Source organism: Falco cherrug, chromosome 10 (assembly GCF_023634085.1).
Source record: "Falco cherrug isolate bFalChe1 chromosome 10, bFalChe1.pri, whole genome shotgun sequence".
Taxonomy (NCBI): Eukaryota; Metazoa; Chordata; class Aves; order Falconiformes; family Falconidae; genus Falco; species Falco cherrug.
The window spans coordinates 13,752,232-13,765,892 of record NC_073706.1 but is presented as its reverse complement, the minus strand read 5'-3'; the positions used below and the strand labels follow the sequence as shown (position 1 = coordinate 13,765,892).

The following is a 13,661-nucleotide window of genomic DNA, read 5'->3' as shown; positions in this document are numbered from 1 at the left end:
TAAAACTCTATTAAACACATAGCTAAGTGCATTGGAGACACTTATGGTCTGATTTGGAAATCCCAGCTGGGTAGCATGCTGTGCGGTTCTGTGCCACCAGCCTCTGCCACGCAGATTAGGAGATGGTGACCTGTATTTATCACCCTTAATCCATAGGTTTCAATTTTATCATACAAGGGATCAAGCAGATTTAGGGAGGCAATCCTGCCCTGTTGGGTCCCCTCCCCAGGGATGAATATGAAGCATGGGAATGCGTTAACTTTTGTCTAATGCAAAATGGAAGTATCCTTCTCTCCCAGATACCTGGTCCCTTTTGCTGCTGCCTTGTGCCTCCCTGAGCACATGCTTATCAAAACAAAAGCTGGGCAAAGTGGCTGCCAAAATGTTTTTTTCTTATTGTTATCAGCTCCTAGGACATGTTCTCCATCATCAAAGGCTTGACACACGGGTTTCTTTGGAGTAGTAAGATGGAACAGGTCAGCCAGCTGGAGCTGAGCAGTGGAAGGATATGACCCAGCGTGTGTGGTGGGGTGACTGTCCAGGATGGTGTTTGTGAGGCTGGAGATTTCTGGCCTCTATTTTTTGAACTAAAAATAAACAAGACCCATCCCTCATTTCTAATTCATTCAATGAAATTTTAATAGAAGCAAGGCTGCTTCGTGAACTTCTGATATTTCCCATATCACTTGAGGTGCCAACCTGTGGATCAGCCCACGGCTGGGGAGTGGAAAGGGGACTGGAGCGAGCTGGCCCTGGGGTGCCAAGGGTGCTGGGGAATGATCCTTCCCCCAAGCTGCATCTTTATGTCCCTTCTAAATCAAACCACCAATTTAAATGAGTATTAAAACCTGAATTATTGCATCCTGTGGCTTTCTATTTTGTCTCACAAGGGCTCCATTCTCTGCCTATTTGAACCTCATCCCAGGGAAGGAGGAGCGGCGGAGGATGAGCCCTTGTTTGTTTATCACGCAGGAAATCCTGCGGAGGGAAACATAAATTTTGAGTGACATCTTTTTCATTGTGCAAAAGAAGATTTAAACAGTGCCAGTCTTGATTTTCAGACTAAACTGGATGTGGAAGCAATCCTGGAAGTTAAATTATATTAGATCACACTGAGTATTTTATTTTACCTTGTGTGTATCCTGTGGCTGAGTCTGGGAGACAGCCTTTGCCCAGGGCCAACGTCTTGAAAAACTCACGTTGAGTTAGATGGGTGTGGAGCAATGTATCACACGTAAAAAGACCACGGTGAGTGTGCGGTGACTGGTTTGGCTGAGCACAGGAGCCATGCTCAGGAGGGATTTTCAGCCCTTCTTCCCTCTTCTGGGACCACCTGAGGCTCGGTGTGACTCAGAGCACTGGCACAGTGATGGGAAACACGCCACTGCTGCCGACTCACATGGGACCCCAGGGATCTGCTGCAGCACAAAGCACTTGGCTGGTGTTTTCCTCCTTGCTTTAGCTCCTCCATCCCCTCCAGGGTCATGCTGAGTCACAGCCCTGTGGCTCTGGGGTGGCCCTCGGTGAGGGTATCCCCCTGTCTCCTTCTCCTTTCCTTCCAGGAGATGGAGAAGAGAAACGCTGCTCCCTCTTTAAACCACCTCTGCTGTTGCTAAGGCCTCCAGACAAGCTCAGATCCATCCTTCCTTGATAGTTTTGTTCAGATTATTTTGGCCAATTTATTTCTTTTTCTCTGCATTTCAAGGGGAGCTGAAACACATATGGCTGGGGAACAGCGTGTTGTAATTTCTGAGCAAAGGCAGGAGCTGTTCGGGTACGTACCGAGCCAACCAAACAACACCCCCAAGCCTCATTTCAGCTCATCGGTGGCCGTGTGCCTCCAACGCTGCCCAAGGAACGCACGCTCCAGCTGTACTAATAATGTATCTGACAGTGATGTGGGGCTCATGTCAGGGATTCATATTAATGGGGATGGCTGGAGAAGCAGTCCTTATGTATTCAGAGCTCCTAGGTTTTATACACTTCTTTAGTTGATGCCATTACAAGAGAATCTCTCACGAAGGGGAGCAAGTGTCACCGTGCCGTTTGATATGAGAGATGGTAAAAGCTGGGCCAAGCGTAGATGTAGCTGGCACTGCCTAGTTAAACCTCCAGGCACTGTTTATATTAACATGATTCACTACCTGACAGGTCATAGGCAATATTTATACCAGCGGGCCCCAAACTAGGGATTGCGGGAGCTGCAAGGGTGGGTATGAGCCTAGTAAAGTTAAAACTGCTTATGCTGGTATTTGGGTCACAAGGCTGCAGAAGAAAGGATTGCCATAAAAGTCAGTAACAGCCAAGGGAGATTGTGGGCCACCAGTATGCACCAGTAGTACTCTGGAGAGCAAAGAAGAAACTGGGAATAACAATGGGTCTGGGGAGCACTCAGCTGCTTTAGACACCACTGAAAACACACAGCATTTGCTGGATACAATCCCCCTGTGCTCTTGCACATATTACTGAGCAGTGTAAACATTAGATTTGACTCCTTAATTTCCATTCCCAGCAGCCAGAGATCTGCTTTTTATCTTTCTGTATAATTTTCCTTCTTTTTTCCCTACTGCAAGGAGGATGGTCTCTTTTTTGGATTAAGGGGTAGAAGATGCTGTTGTGCTTGAAAGGAGCCATGTTCCCCTAAATACTTCTTTGTTAGCAGCAGCAAGACAGCAGAGAGAATAGAAAAGCCTTTTGGCATGCAAAACCAACATATTTTACTCAGGCTGTATTCTCCAGTCCTGATTTTCAATGGCTTCAGCTAGCAGATTTGAAAATAGATGTGAATTCCTGCCCCTGCTCATGTTGGTGATTAAATTGTCCACTGACACCAGTTTCATCTATATGGAGCAAGGCAGAAAACCAAGGTTAAATCTAATCCGAGAACAGGCTCCAACAAGCAGCACGTCACTGCTGACCCAGTGAAAACTGGCGTGTCTTCCCCAGTTTCCTTCTAAGGTAATTTTTTTTTTTTTTGGAATTAAAGAAGTAGTTGCTTGACTCCATTTAAACTTCATTTCTGCCATTCCGCCCAGGGATGTCTGGGTATTTGGAGGAGAAGGAAGAAGAAGAAAGAAAGAAAACTGCCCTTTTGAAGGATAGATAAGGGCTCCTGTCTTTTCTTCACCAGGTTCAAGGCTCTTTCTGTTTGGCAAGGTCAGGTATAACCCAAACTGGCATCCTCTGCAGCCCCTTTCCTCTTTCCCCTCCACTTTTGAGTTTCACTTGCTCTTTGTTCCTCCCAGAACAGCTTTTCCTCACGAGGGGACCCTGGGGCTGTATTTACTGCATACTTCTGCCGTGACGAAGGCTCTGGCCAGACTTTATGTTTAAAACCTGATCAGTTAGCTTTTTAAACACTCATATTGACAGGGTTTAACACCTGGAAAATCTGCTTGCTGGTCATGAGCAGCCCTAGAGTTGTCTTCGGAGATGCAGCCACAAGAGCCTGAATCTCAGTAGGAACGTCTCGCCAGCCTGAGCTGCAGTGCCAGCAAAGGAACACGTCTTGGGAGAGGAGAAAAAAGAGCCTCCCTGTCCCCAGAGGTGCAGCCGTTGTCCCTCTGCTCCTCGGATGGTGTTTACAGAGGGCTTCGACACCGCTCGCTTCATGTCACTTGGCCTGCTGTAAAGTAAACCTCCATGTACAAACATCTCTGGGAAATGTATACAACTGTTATATAGCTAATTTATCCTTCTGAATTGCAGTGTGACACTTCAGCTGTTAAACTCGGCTTCCACTCACGCTTAATGTCATAGGGGTTTTGGTGAAGTCCACTTGGAGTCACTCAGATTTTTTATTAGGGATACAATCTGCCATAAATTTAGTTCCTTTCTTGCAAAAGAAACGATACATGGACAAATCTGTTTTCCTTAAAACAGAGGAATTATGAAATACAACTGTTTAAGGAGCAGACTTTCAAGCTGGTGCTTTTCTGTGTATTGCAGCTGCAAAGTATTAGCTATTTGTTATTCCTGTTTGCGGGACAGTTACACTAAATCTCACAGCAATATTCTCCTCCTGAAAAGGAAAGCTCAGATGTGGAACACTGGTGAGGAGAAACGAATGAACTCATCAAAAGATTTGTTCAGAAGGGGAATTATTAATACACAAATCAATGAAATACACGCCGCATGGATACTTCATGAATAGTTGGCCTTTGTCTTGTATCACTTGAAGAAATGCAGAGACCCCAAAATCATAATCTACAAATTCTTAGATGTTCGCTAAAAAATATGGTTTGACTTCATCTCCTAAAAAGCATCATAGCGAGGCATCACCCAGCCAGCTGTGGGAGACCGAAGGATATTCTTTTAATTGGTTAAACCTCTCTAAGTGCTTTATAATTGCTTTCACTAAGCAGCTTCTGTAATGGAGCAAATGCTACCTGGAACTGATTACATTTTAATAGGCTTAGGCAACGTCCACCCAGGGACGTGCAAAGCCTCCTCTTGATGTCCATCAATTTGCCTCACCATTGCTACCAGAGCTCAGCTGTGCCATTCAGTAACTCCTTCCTTCCACCCACGGTGGAGCCGATCTGACAGGCAGCCGGGAGCTGTTGGGGGCTGCTGGGGGGAGAACGGGCTGCAGGCTGGTGTACTGATGGGGACAATTAGTCCATGTCACAAAAACGTCCCCTTTCGAGAAGAAATTTTGGCCAAACAGTGCTTTCAGCCTGAGCCAAGGTCAAATACACCTCGATTTTTGAGCAGCTCTTTGGGAATGTGAGACTGAGATGGGGAGGATTTATACAGCCGCTCCATGCCTGGATGCTGTGCGCAGTGGTCTGTGCAGTGTCTGGCAGGTCTGACCTGCTGAAAACTGCTTATTCTGAAGGGTGCGTGTGTGCACGTGTGTGTCTCAGACTTCCTTAGGATGCCATCAAATGTTTGGTGTATCAGGCAATGCGACTGGAGAATATTCACCCTTCCGTGAAGCATCACATGGCACTCAAGACTCAGCTTCCCAGCACAACACAGCCAAGGAGTAACAACAAAAACTGGAAGTGGTTCGTCATTGGAGAAATGGGAGGAATACTGGATGGATGAAAGAGGGTACAAAACCTCTTGGCAGGAGGTATTTTTAGCAGCAGACATTTAGGTGCAGACATTTTCCTCACAAAAGAGCTGGGAAGCTGCCAGCGGCTCGAGCTCTCTCAGTTTGGATCCTCACACCTGGTGAACGCTGACAGCAGAAAGGGAATTACAATCAGCAATCACATGCTTAATGAATTAACAAGGTGTCTCCCAGGCAGCAGGGCTGACACGTTCCTTGATCCTCATCTCCCTAATTATTCTGTACATGACCAAAGTCAGAGAGAGCCAGGAAAACACGTATATGATACTAAAGAGGAGGTAAATGATCTTGTGGATGTTTTGAATGAAGCTGTTAGCCTGACCACTTTTAGCTCCTATTTCAGTGTAAACAAATCTGTAATCTCAGCAGATCTGGAGGAAGGAAGGAAGGTATCTGCTGCTCCGATCTCATCCAACAGCTCTGCACACCGTGAACTGCAAAAATGTTTTTTCTGAGCACTAGTTTTACAAATTCTGAAACATTTCACCCTTAAAAAAAAATCAAGCTCTCTGCACTTCTGCACGGGCTGAAGTTCATTTTTGGAAATGGAAAATACTTTGACCCCCATGAAGCTCGGATTTTGTGCCAACAGTTTTATTAGCGTGGACAAGCATCATTTTTCTTTCCCCATCCTCCTCCATAAACTAGTCTAGACTGTGCACATGGTTTTGGCCGCCATGGATTCCAGGATAAATCATGTGCATCCTTGTGTATTTTTACTACTTTCCAGACAGCTCAGAGGCCTGGGTTATTAAAAAAAAAAAGTTGTGAGGAACAGGTGACAAAAGTAAATGCGAGTCAAGCACCTCCAGTAATCAAGTGCATCTGAAAAAAATGAAAAGAAGCAGGATTTCACACACTTGCCAGAAAAAAAAAGCCTTTCTGTATGATGTGGTGAATCACAGCCAATACTGATGGTGGATTTCTTATTTGCTGGGTCTTCCCCAGTCCAGAAAAGGAGCAAGCGGCCGCTCTCTCATTGCCTTCCCAGCAGGGAAGGGAGCTCAGTCCTGCTGCTGGGGTGGCACCGGAGAGGTGCGCGTAATAACGGGCTGCAGGCTGGTGTATTGATGGGGACGGCTAGTCCATGTCACAAAACCGTCCCCTTTTGAGAAGATATTTCGGCCAAGCAGTGCTTTCAGCCTGAGCTGTAATATCTGTGCATCGCTGCCTGTGGGGCGCCACGTCTGATCCCCTCCTGCACCACTGCAGGCTCCAGACTGAAGCCCTCACTTTTGCTAACTTTTTCTCAGCTTTTGCAGTACATAACAAAAGCAAAAATTTGCTGGAGAAGAAGAAGAAAATTAAGCTTATTGTTCAGAGGAAGAGGGGCTGCTTCTCAGTGCCTGGGAAGAAAGATGGACCTGTGGGTGAGGGGTGCTCTCCCACTGCCACCAAGCAATGCCCGTGGAATGGCAGGTGGAAATTTAGGTCTCTTATTATTCAAGGAGGGTTCCTTCTTCTTGATGTTAAAAGAGAGTCTAATACTAAAAGGAGAGAGAGAGGTGTGAGATGTTGTAGCACAAGTGAGAAAAGGCGCTTCTCACTTCATGGCAGAAGGCAGAAGCGTTAAGAAACAGAAGGACAGCAAGGAACCGAGTGACTGGCACAGGTCCTCGCAGGCTCGGCGCGGGAGCAACGCTCGCTCACCCCCCTGTGGGTGATGGCTATTCGGGGTGCAGGCACAGCACACAGACACGGCCCAACAAGATCTTACAGGGAATTTCATGTCTTCTGGGTTTTTCTCTCCTTTCCCTCAGTAGGCATTTCCCAGCGTGGTGTTCCAAGCTGGGGTACACGTGGCAGCTTGGCTATGGCGTGGGCATAACGTGCTGCCGGGATGTATCCCGCGTGGAAAACAGCTGGAAAAATCTCACGGAGGTTCTTGGTGCCTTCTCTAGGGATTTCTGTTCCTATTGAAAATGTGGCCTTGGCCAAAGCCCTTCAGCCATCAGCTAAGCTTTGCCATGAAAAGCACCGGTCAGAAAGCTTTCTGCTAACAAATTCTCACCATCTAATGTGCACAAGGACCCTCACAGTTTAAAATCAGCACCAGCAGCCTTTGTTAGATTATTCTGGGTACTATTTTTGAAGACCTTTTGCTTTATCATCTGTCAGTTTAAGCTACCAGATTCTTTGGTCTTTTCCTCAGCTTATTTAATTAAGCCATCCAGTATTTTGCAGTACAGCTCAATGCCTGGGTGCAGGATCTTTTATTCAACCTTTGTCTGAACTAAAGCTTTGCAGAAAAAGAAAAGGAATAAAACAATATATGCAAGGCTTAACTTGCTGTTGACTAAATCATTAAAATGCTGGGCTAGTTTTGCTTTTTCAGTGAGTCTCTGTGTGTGAGCAGGTCTGTTCTTTAGCTTTACATCTCAACAAGCTAAGGCAAAGGGAAAGGATTATTTGTGATTACTCTGACTGTGATTGTTTGGAAGAATAATAAAAAAATGCGCCTCTGTCTTCATCCACGGAGATCACAGTTCTGTCTAGTTTCTCCATGAAGTTACAAATATTTATCCTGAGCAGTTCATAAATGGCCAGTTGTGCTCCCAGCTATCAAAGTTGTTTGAGACACTGCATGAGCGAATGTGTGTGAAATATAGATGATGGTATTTTCCAGAACAGGGCTTGGGAATTTATCTGAAATATGTTTAGATAGCCAGCCTGCAAAGGGCTGCAGAACTTGGTTAAATATCATATAATAAGCAGCGTATTTTTTTAAAAAAATTCTGCTGCATACTTATTTGGTTTGGGACAAACGTCTCTTTGGATATTGTGATTAGGTGGGTCACAGTCTGCAAAACATGGGGTGCAATAGCTGGTGGGACAAGGTAAAGTGCAAGTCATGGAAGGATGCACGGTCCTTGGGAGCGATGCTGAGCTCATCGTGAGGTACCTGGCCCCCAGGAAAGGCAAGAGACTGGAGCCCCCTTGCCCAGAGCCAAGGGCACTGGTTCCTGCAGGCAGCACGGCGGCCGCCCTGCAACTTTCGCTTCAGCCTTTCACCTGTGCAGCGAGATATAGAGCATCGGGTGTATGGGACTACGTGAGGAAGGGTTTGCTATCAACTCAGTTTTGCTGAGGATACACTAGGAAGAGTCTGAATTTACAAGAAATAGGTATTTTTTTCATCTGAGTCATTCGGCTGTTGCTTTTTTTTTTTTTTAAGAGAGGGAGGAAAATTGAAATCTGAATTAAAGCTGTGATTGATAGTGACAAACTTTTCTCCTATATGTGTATCTTTAGAGGAAAACTGATTTTCCACACAGCTCTGATAGAGCAGAGAGCACCTTCAGAGCAGCTCCTGCTTCTGCCATGGGAGCAGGGGAAGGAAAGCACCACCATGGTTTCCAAAGTCTCTAACATCTGAGAGGAATTTGCACATCTGATTTACCATGGGCAATGCCAGTGGGGCTGCAGACCTTGTGCTCTGTGCTCACTCTAGCTGACCTCTTCAACCCATCAGATAAGTTTGGGTTTAAAACTACATCAAGCCTAAATCCCACCGCAGCTGAAAGAGAGGTGTTCAGGCTGGAGCTGGCCAGGAACAGAAGAAACAGGAAAGGTAGATGTTATCAAGTTGTTTCTGTTTCACAGAACATGAAATATATTTAAATTTTATTTTTTTTCTCAACTTCTCCCTCATTGAGCACAATTAATTAAATAATAATTCTAGCTTCCTTTCTCTATATGGTTTTTACAAAAAATCCTTTAAGGGGAGGTTAGGACTCAGAAAAGTGACTCTGGGAGAAAAAGAAAATAGTGGAAAATAGAGGATAGAATTCCCTAGAAAACTCTTCATAACTCAGCCAGAAAAAGATGAAGAATGAAAGAGACTGAGAGAACAAACACATTTATTTTCTGCAGTCTGGGGCTTTGAGACAAGAACTGGGGACTTTTGATAAACATCAAAGTGTTTAGGGGCAATCTGGATTTGTAAAAAGACCTAATTTTCATTTAAAATATGTTTTGGGTGAAAATATTTACCAGTTTCAACCTATTACTCTTCAAATAACATTTACTTAGACACCTCTAGCCAGTTCCACGCCAAAGTATGTCAGTACTTACGTAGGACCCTGACGCCGTGCTTCAAGGCTTGCACGCGGCTGGGCTCCATGGACATGCTGAGCATCGTCTGCTGCCCGCCGATGGTGCAGACCTGGTTTTCCTGGGCAGCTTGCTTGAACATCACCATCAGCTGGTTGGCGATGATGGTGTTGAGCACAGAAATGACGACCATGGGGAACACGAAGGAGATGAAAGTGTTGGCCTGCAGGGGAGAGACGCGGCACAGTCAAGGGGTGAGAACAATCAGTGGAGCAGGAGATTGTGTTTTATTTCTCAAAGCAACAGAGAAACAGCCTGCAGTGGAAAGCTTTCCCCTCCTCTTACTCTGCTGGCTTTGGCTTTTGAAGGCTTATTGCACAGAGGGAAAACTCAGCCACCACTGGCATACATTCCTTCATGTGGTCAACACTCAAAAACAGAAAATGAATACACATCCAGTTATGTTATCTTCCCCCTTTCAGTGCAATTCATTGCCAGAAATGTCTCGACTGAAACATGCCATTGATCTTTCCATCTCGCAAACAGCAGGATGCTTCTTAGCTTTCGTTGTGCATAGCGTAACTTCTAAGTAACAGTATGTTATTGTATTTCTTTCATTACTATGAGCACTCCTTGGGATCTTTTTAACTTTCTTTTTTGTATTCTGTCCTTTCCTTGCAGATTTAATGACAGCGTTTTGTTATCTCATAACGAAATTATCCAATAAACCCTGTGCCTTAAAGGATTAAAATTGATCGGAATAAACAAGTGGAAGTTGTAACGTTTTTAGTCCAAATTATTTGATTACTACAGTTTTGATAAAATTAAATGGAGGATCAAATTAAGCAGTGATTGAATCAAGTGGAAGTCACTGTTTGTGTCAAATAAATGCAGGAAGGCTTTGTGAGAGCTTTATGGGCTGTCTAGAAACCCCGCCGGAGCTGAGCTTAACAAACAGCAGCCCAGGGAAATAGAGGCATGTGTGGGATTTTCCTGCATGTCTGCAGCAAGGCTGCTAGAAAAAGGTGGGATGGTGAGCTGCCATGCTAGCACGGAGGGGCTGGGTGCCTGTGGGGCTTGTCCCCTCCGCTCTGCAGCTGAGGAGGTGGCTCAGCACATCACTCTGATGAGCGTGGGACAAATCAAAAGCCCCTTACGTTTTTCAAATTTCAAAATATTAACAAGGATTAAACTGTGCACAGCAAATCACTGCGGAAGCAGTTTTTTTAAAAGCGATAAAATGCTGAAAAGATTAAATTACTAAACCCAGTAGGGAACTTTGCCCTGTGGTGTACTTCTAACTTCTTCCCCAGACAGCCAGATGTCTTGCACCTCAGTGCTCTAAAACACAGAAGCCAACCCCACGTCCCTCTGCAGGCTGCAAAACCAGGGAAGCCTCGCTGACAAATGGGTGCTGCGTCTGCTCGGATGGAGACATCCCCTCTCCCCCCACCCCCCATGCAGGACCATCGCCTCAGTGTCCAAGCCTTTGCTGTACACCCAGTACGTGTGCTCTTTTTGCTCTGGGAGGGGTCAGAAATGCCAGAGATGAATGGAAAGGCGGAGAAAGAATCCACCCACACCCCCAAGATGCTACAGGGGATCCATAAAAGAAAGAAATAAGAAGCCCATAAGCATATGGGGAGCAGGTGCACTGGCAATCAGAAGCACTTAAGTTTCTTTGTTCATAAAATTGAGGAAGATGCAACTCCTCTTTTGGTGAAGACAGGCAGTGGTGGTGTTGCCAAAGTTTTCTTTAGATGGATCAAGTCTCAATACAGCTTTGCACTTCAGAGCTCAATGTGTTTAGCTAAAGTACCAGCTGGGTTTCGTCTCTCGCAATCCACATGGTGAGAACATCATCTCTGGTTGATGCTGGTAATAATAATAATAGAGCTCCTCCGTGGACTGAGGAAATTCCTAGATATATCCTGCCATTACAAGCCATTTTGTTAAATACTTAGCAGTTTTCTAAGCTTCTAAAGGATCTCACAGCCTCCTTCACGTAAAGAAGAGTTATCTTTTGAAGTTTCCTCCAGATGCTAAGAAAGATCATTAAGCAGCAGGGACCAAATTCTCAGCTAGTACAAAATGACACAGTTTCACTGAGAGACTAATCTGTGTTTGTAAAGAACCTACTTCATTTATTTAACCTCACGATGCAGCTGGGCTGAACCTACAGACACAGGGGTGAAATGACTTGCTCAGATTTACCAGGTCAGATTAAGAAACCAGCCCTGTAGATCCTCACCCACCCCCCACCCCCATTTCTGTGGCTTTAGGGCTGACTGCGCTGCTTTCCCACTGCTGAACGATGCTTGCACAACATCAGAAACACTTAACTCTGGAAATGCTTCACACTGTCACCTGAGCTTCAGAGTTTATTTGCTTTCATTCAAAACCTTTGCCCTAGCTATAAATCAGTCTTGCCTAATATAATGACGCAGAACTCAAAAAGTATTTTCTGAGCTTTCTTTAAAGCCTTGATTCATTCCATAATTGTATAGTAAAGTCTTTAAAGAACTTTGGAAATTGTCTAGAATAGCATTGATTTTCCTTTTTATGAATAGTTATGGTAAGAGTGCAAAAATTGCATGCTTTCTGTGAAAGGCTATATTTAAAGATTTTTTTCCATGTCTTGATTTATACTGAAACTCTCATATAGTTTAAAAAAAAATAAAAATCAATATTTTCCCCAGAAGCAGAAGCTTTTAATTTGTGGCAAGAATTATTTGCAAACACAAACTCTCAAGAACCATAAAGGCTAGAAAAGCTATTCCCCCCTGCTGCAAGCCCCCCTGTACTCAGTGTTTCTCCTGGCAAGCTGCTTGCTGGCTCTGCAGCCCAGCACACTGCACCTCAGGGCAGTAACACTTCATTTCCAGGTGACTTTACACACTGCTGGAGCTGATGCCTCAAACACCTCTTCAGAGCCGGTGGAAAGTTTCCCACCAGCTTCAAGAGGAGCTGGTCTGGGATCCCAGGATCCCAGGGATCCCAGGACTACATATTCAAAGGTCTTCAGGAACAGGAAGACTTGTAGAAGTGTTTAATGGGATTTTTTTACAGCACTGCAACTCCTAATAGCAGTGGGACTAAAGTGGCTCCGGCTGTCAGTGAACATCTATGGGAGCCTTTAGGTCCTTATACACCTTTACAGATCATGCTGGCCCTGGGAAGGAGGATTTAGACAGTGTCCAGGTTCATTTCTGACCTGAAAGCCTCAGGCTTTATGTTGGCTCACCACGGACAGGACAGCTTGTGTGACAGCAGATCTAAACTAATTCTGTATTCAGGGTTGTTTGGATGCATGAGCGGAGTGGTTTGGCCTCAGCTCTGCTGTCACCAAGCACAGTTCAGTCTGATTCTCCTCTCCTTTAAAACTGATGTGTTTGCATCAGTGTAAACCCACCAGATGCGAGGTCTCTGCTCAGCACCACGGTGGACAAAGACGTGCAGAATGAGCACGGTGCAGGGCCACAAAGCTGTGCATGGAAAGGCTTAGCACTGCCTGCTCTCTAGTGTAAAAAAAACCCAACACCACAAATCCTGTGCCTGTGTGCTAAATCCTCATCAAAAAAAAAAGGAAAATCCAATACTACAATGTTTGTCACTGGTACGAGAGAATGAAACACTAACCCACTTCCATGTGCTGCTCGCTGCTCCTGTAATCACTGCAGTCCTAAACGCCATCCAAGCACCAGGCTGGCAGCATCTGTGGGATGGGATTAGTCCTCAGGACCAAATCCTGTTTTGCCTCATACAGAACAACAACCTGCCCTTCCAGCACCGCCTGAGCAGTGGCACTCAGAGACACAGATCGCCCTTCTCCAGCTGCACTGCGCAGGATGGTGACGACCTGGATGCCACCTGAGGGTGAGCTCCTGGCTCTGCCTAGACCCTGTGCCCATGAAGACATGCTGGAGTTATCTGGGCACTTGGTGGATGCAAAGACATGCAGAGACACCCATCGTGACACCCTGTCCTCGGAGGTACACCACCTTCACGGCCCCCAGGGTGGTGACACTGACCTTCACAGCCCCATCTTGGTGGTCGGGGGGTCCTGCCTTGTCCAGGCGCTGAGCCTCCCTGGCTCTCTAACGATGATGTATTTTTCATTCCGGTATTTTCTTAGCCCTCTATTGTCAAAGGTGACTTTAATTCCAGCCAAAACATGAAGCATTAGAATTACACAGGGTTTTGCAAGACACAGAAGACAGAGCAAACCTGGGGATGGGGCTTCATAAGCTCCTGAAAAAGCAAATGGAAATTTATGGAAATGAAATCACACTTCTGGAAGGGAAAAAAAATGCAGCTATCAGCCTCTCAGTCAGCTCAACAAAAATCAGACTTTGCGCGAGACTAGAGAATTCAGCACGCTGTGAGTTTGCTTCCTTCCAAACAGAAGCGTGGGAGAGACACGGGGGAAGGGACCAGAAAAATCAAGTGACACAAAAGCAGAAGCCAGTTCTTGGGTTTGTGACTCTTCCTACATCTTTTGCATGGAAAACTGCTGCCCTGGCTCTGT

General features: G+C 45.5%; 1 protein-coding gene across 1 annotated transcript in view; it reads right to left on the bottom strand.

Annotated features, from left to right (window-relative positions):
• NTSR1 (neurotensin receptor 1) overlaps nucleotides 1-13,661 on the bottom strand; it is a 64,914-nt gene that overhangs the window by 10,421 nt on the left and 40,832 nt on the right. Inside the window, exon 2 of the mRNA XM_005444885.3 lies at nucleotides 9,155-9,356. Coding sequence (XP_005444942.2) covers nucleotides 9,155-9,356 — 202 coding nt within the window. The remainder of the gene's footprint in view (nucleotides 1-9,154; nucleotides 9,357-13,661) is intronic.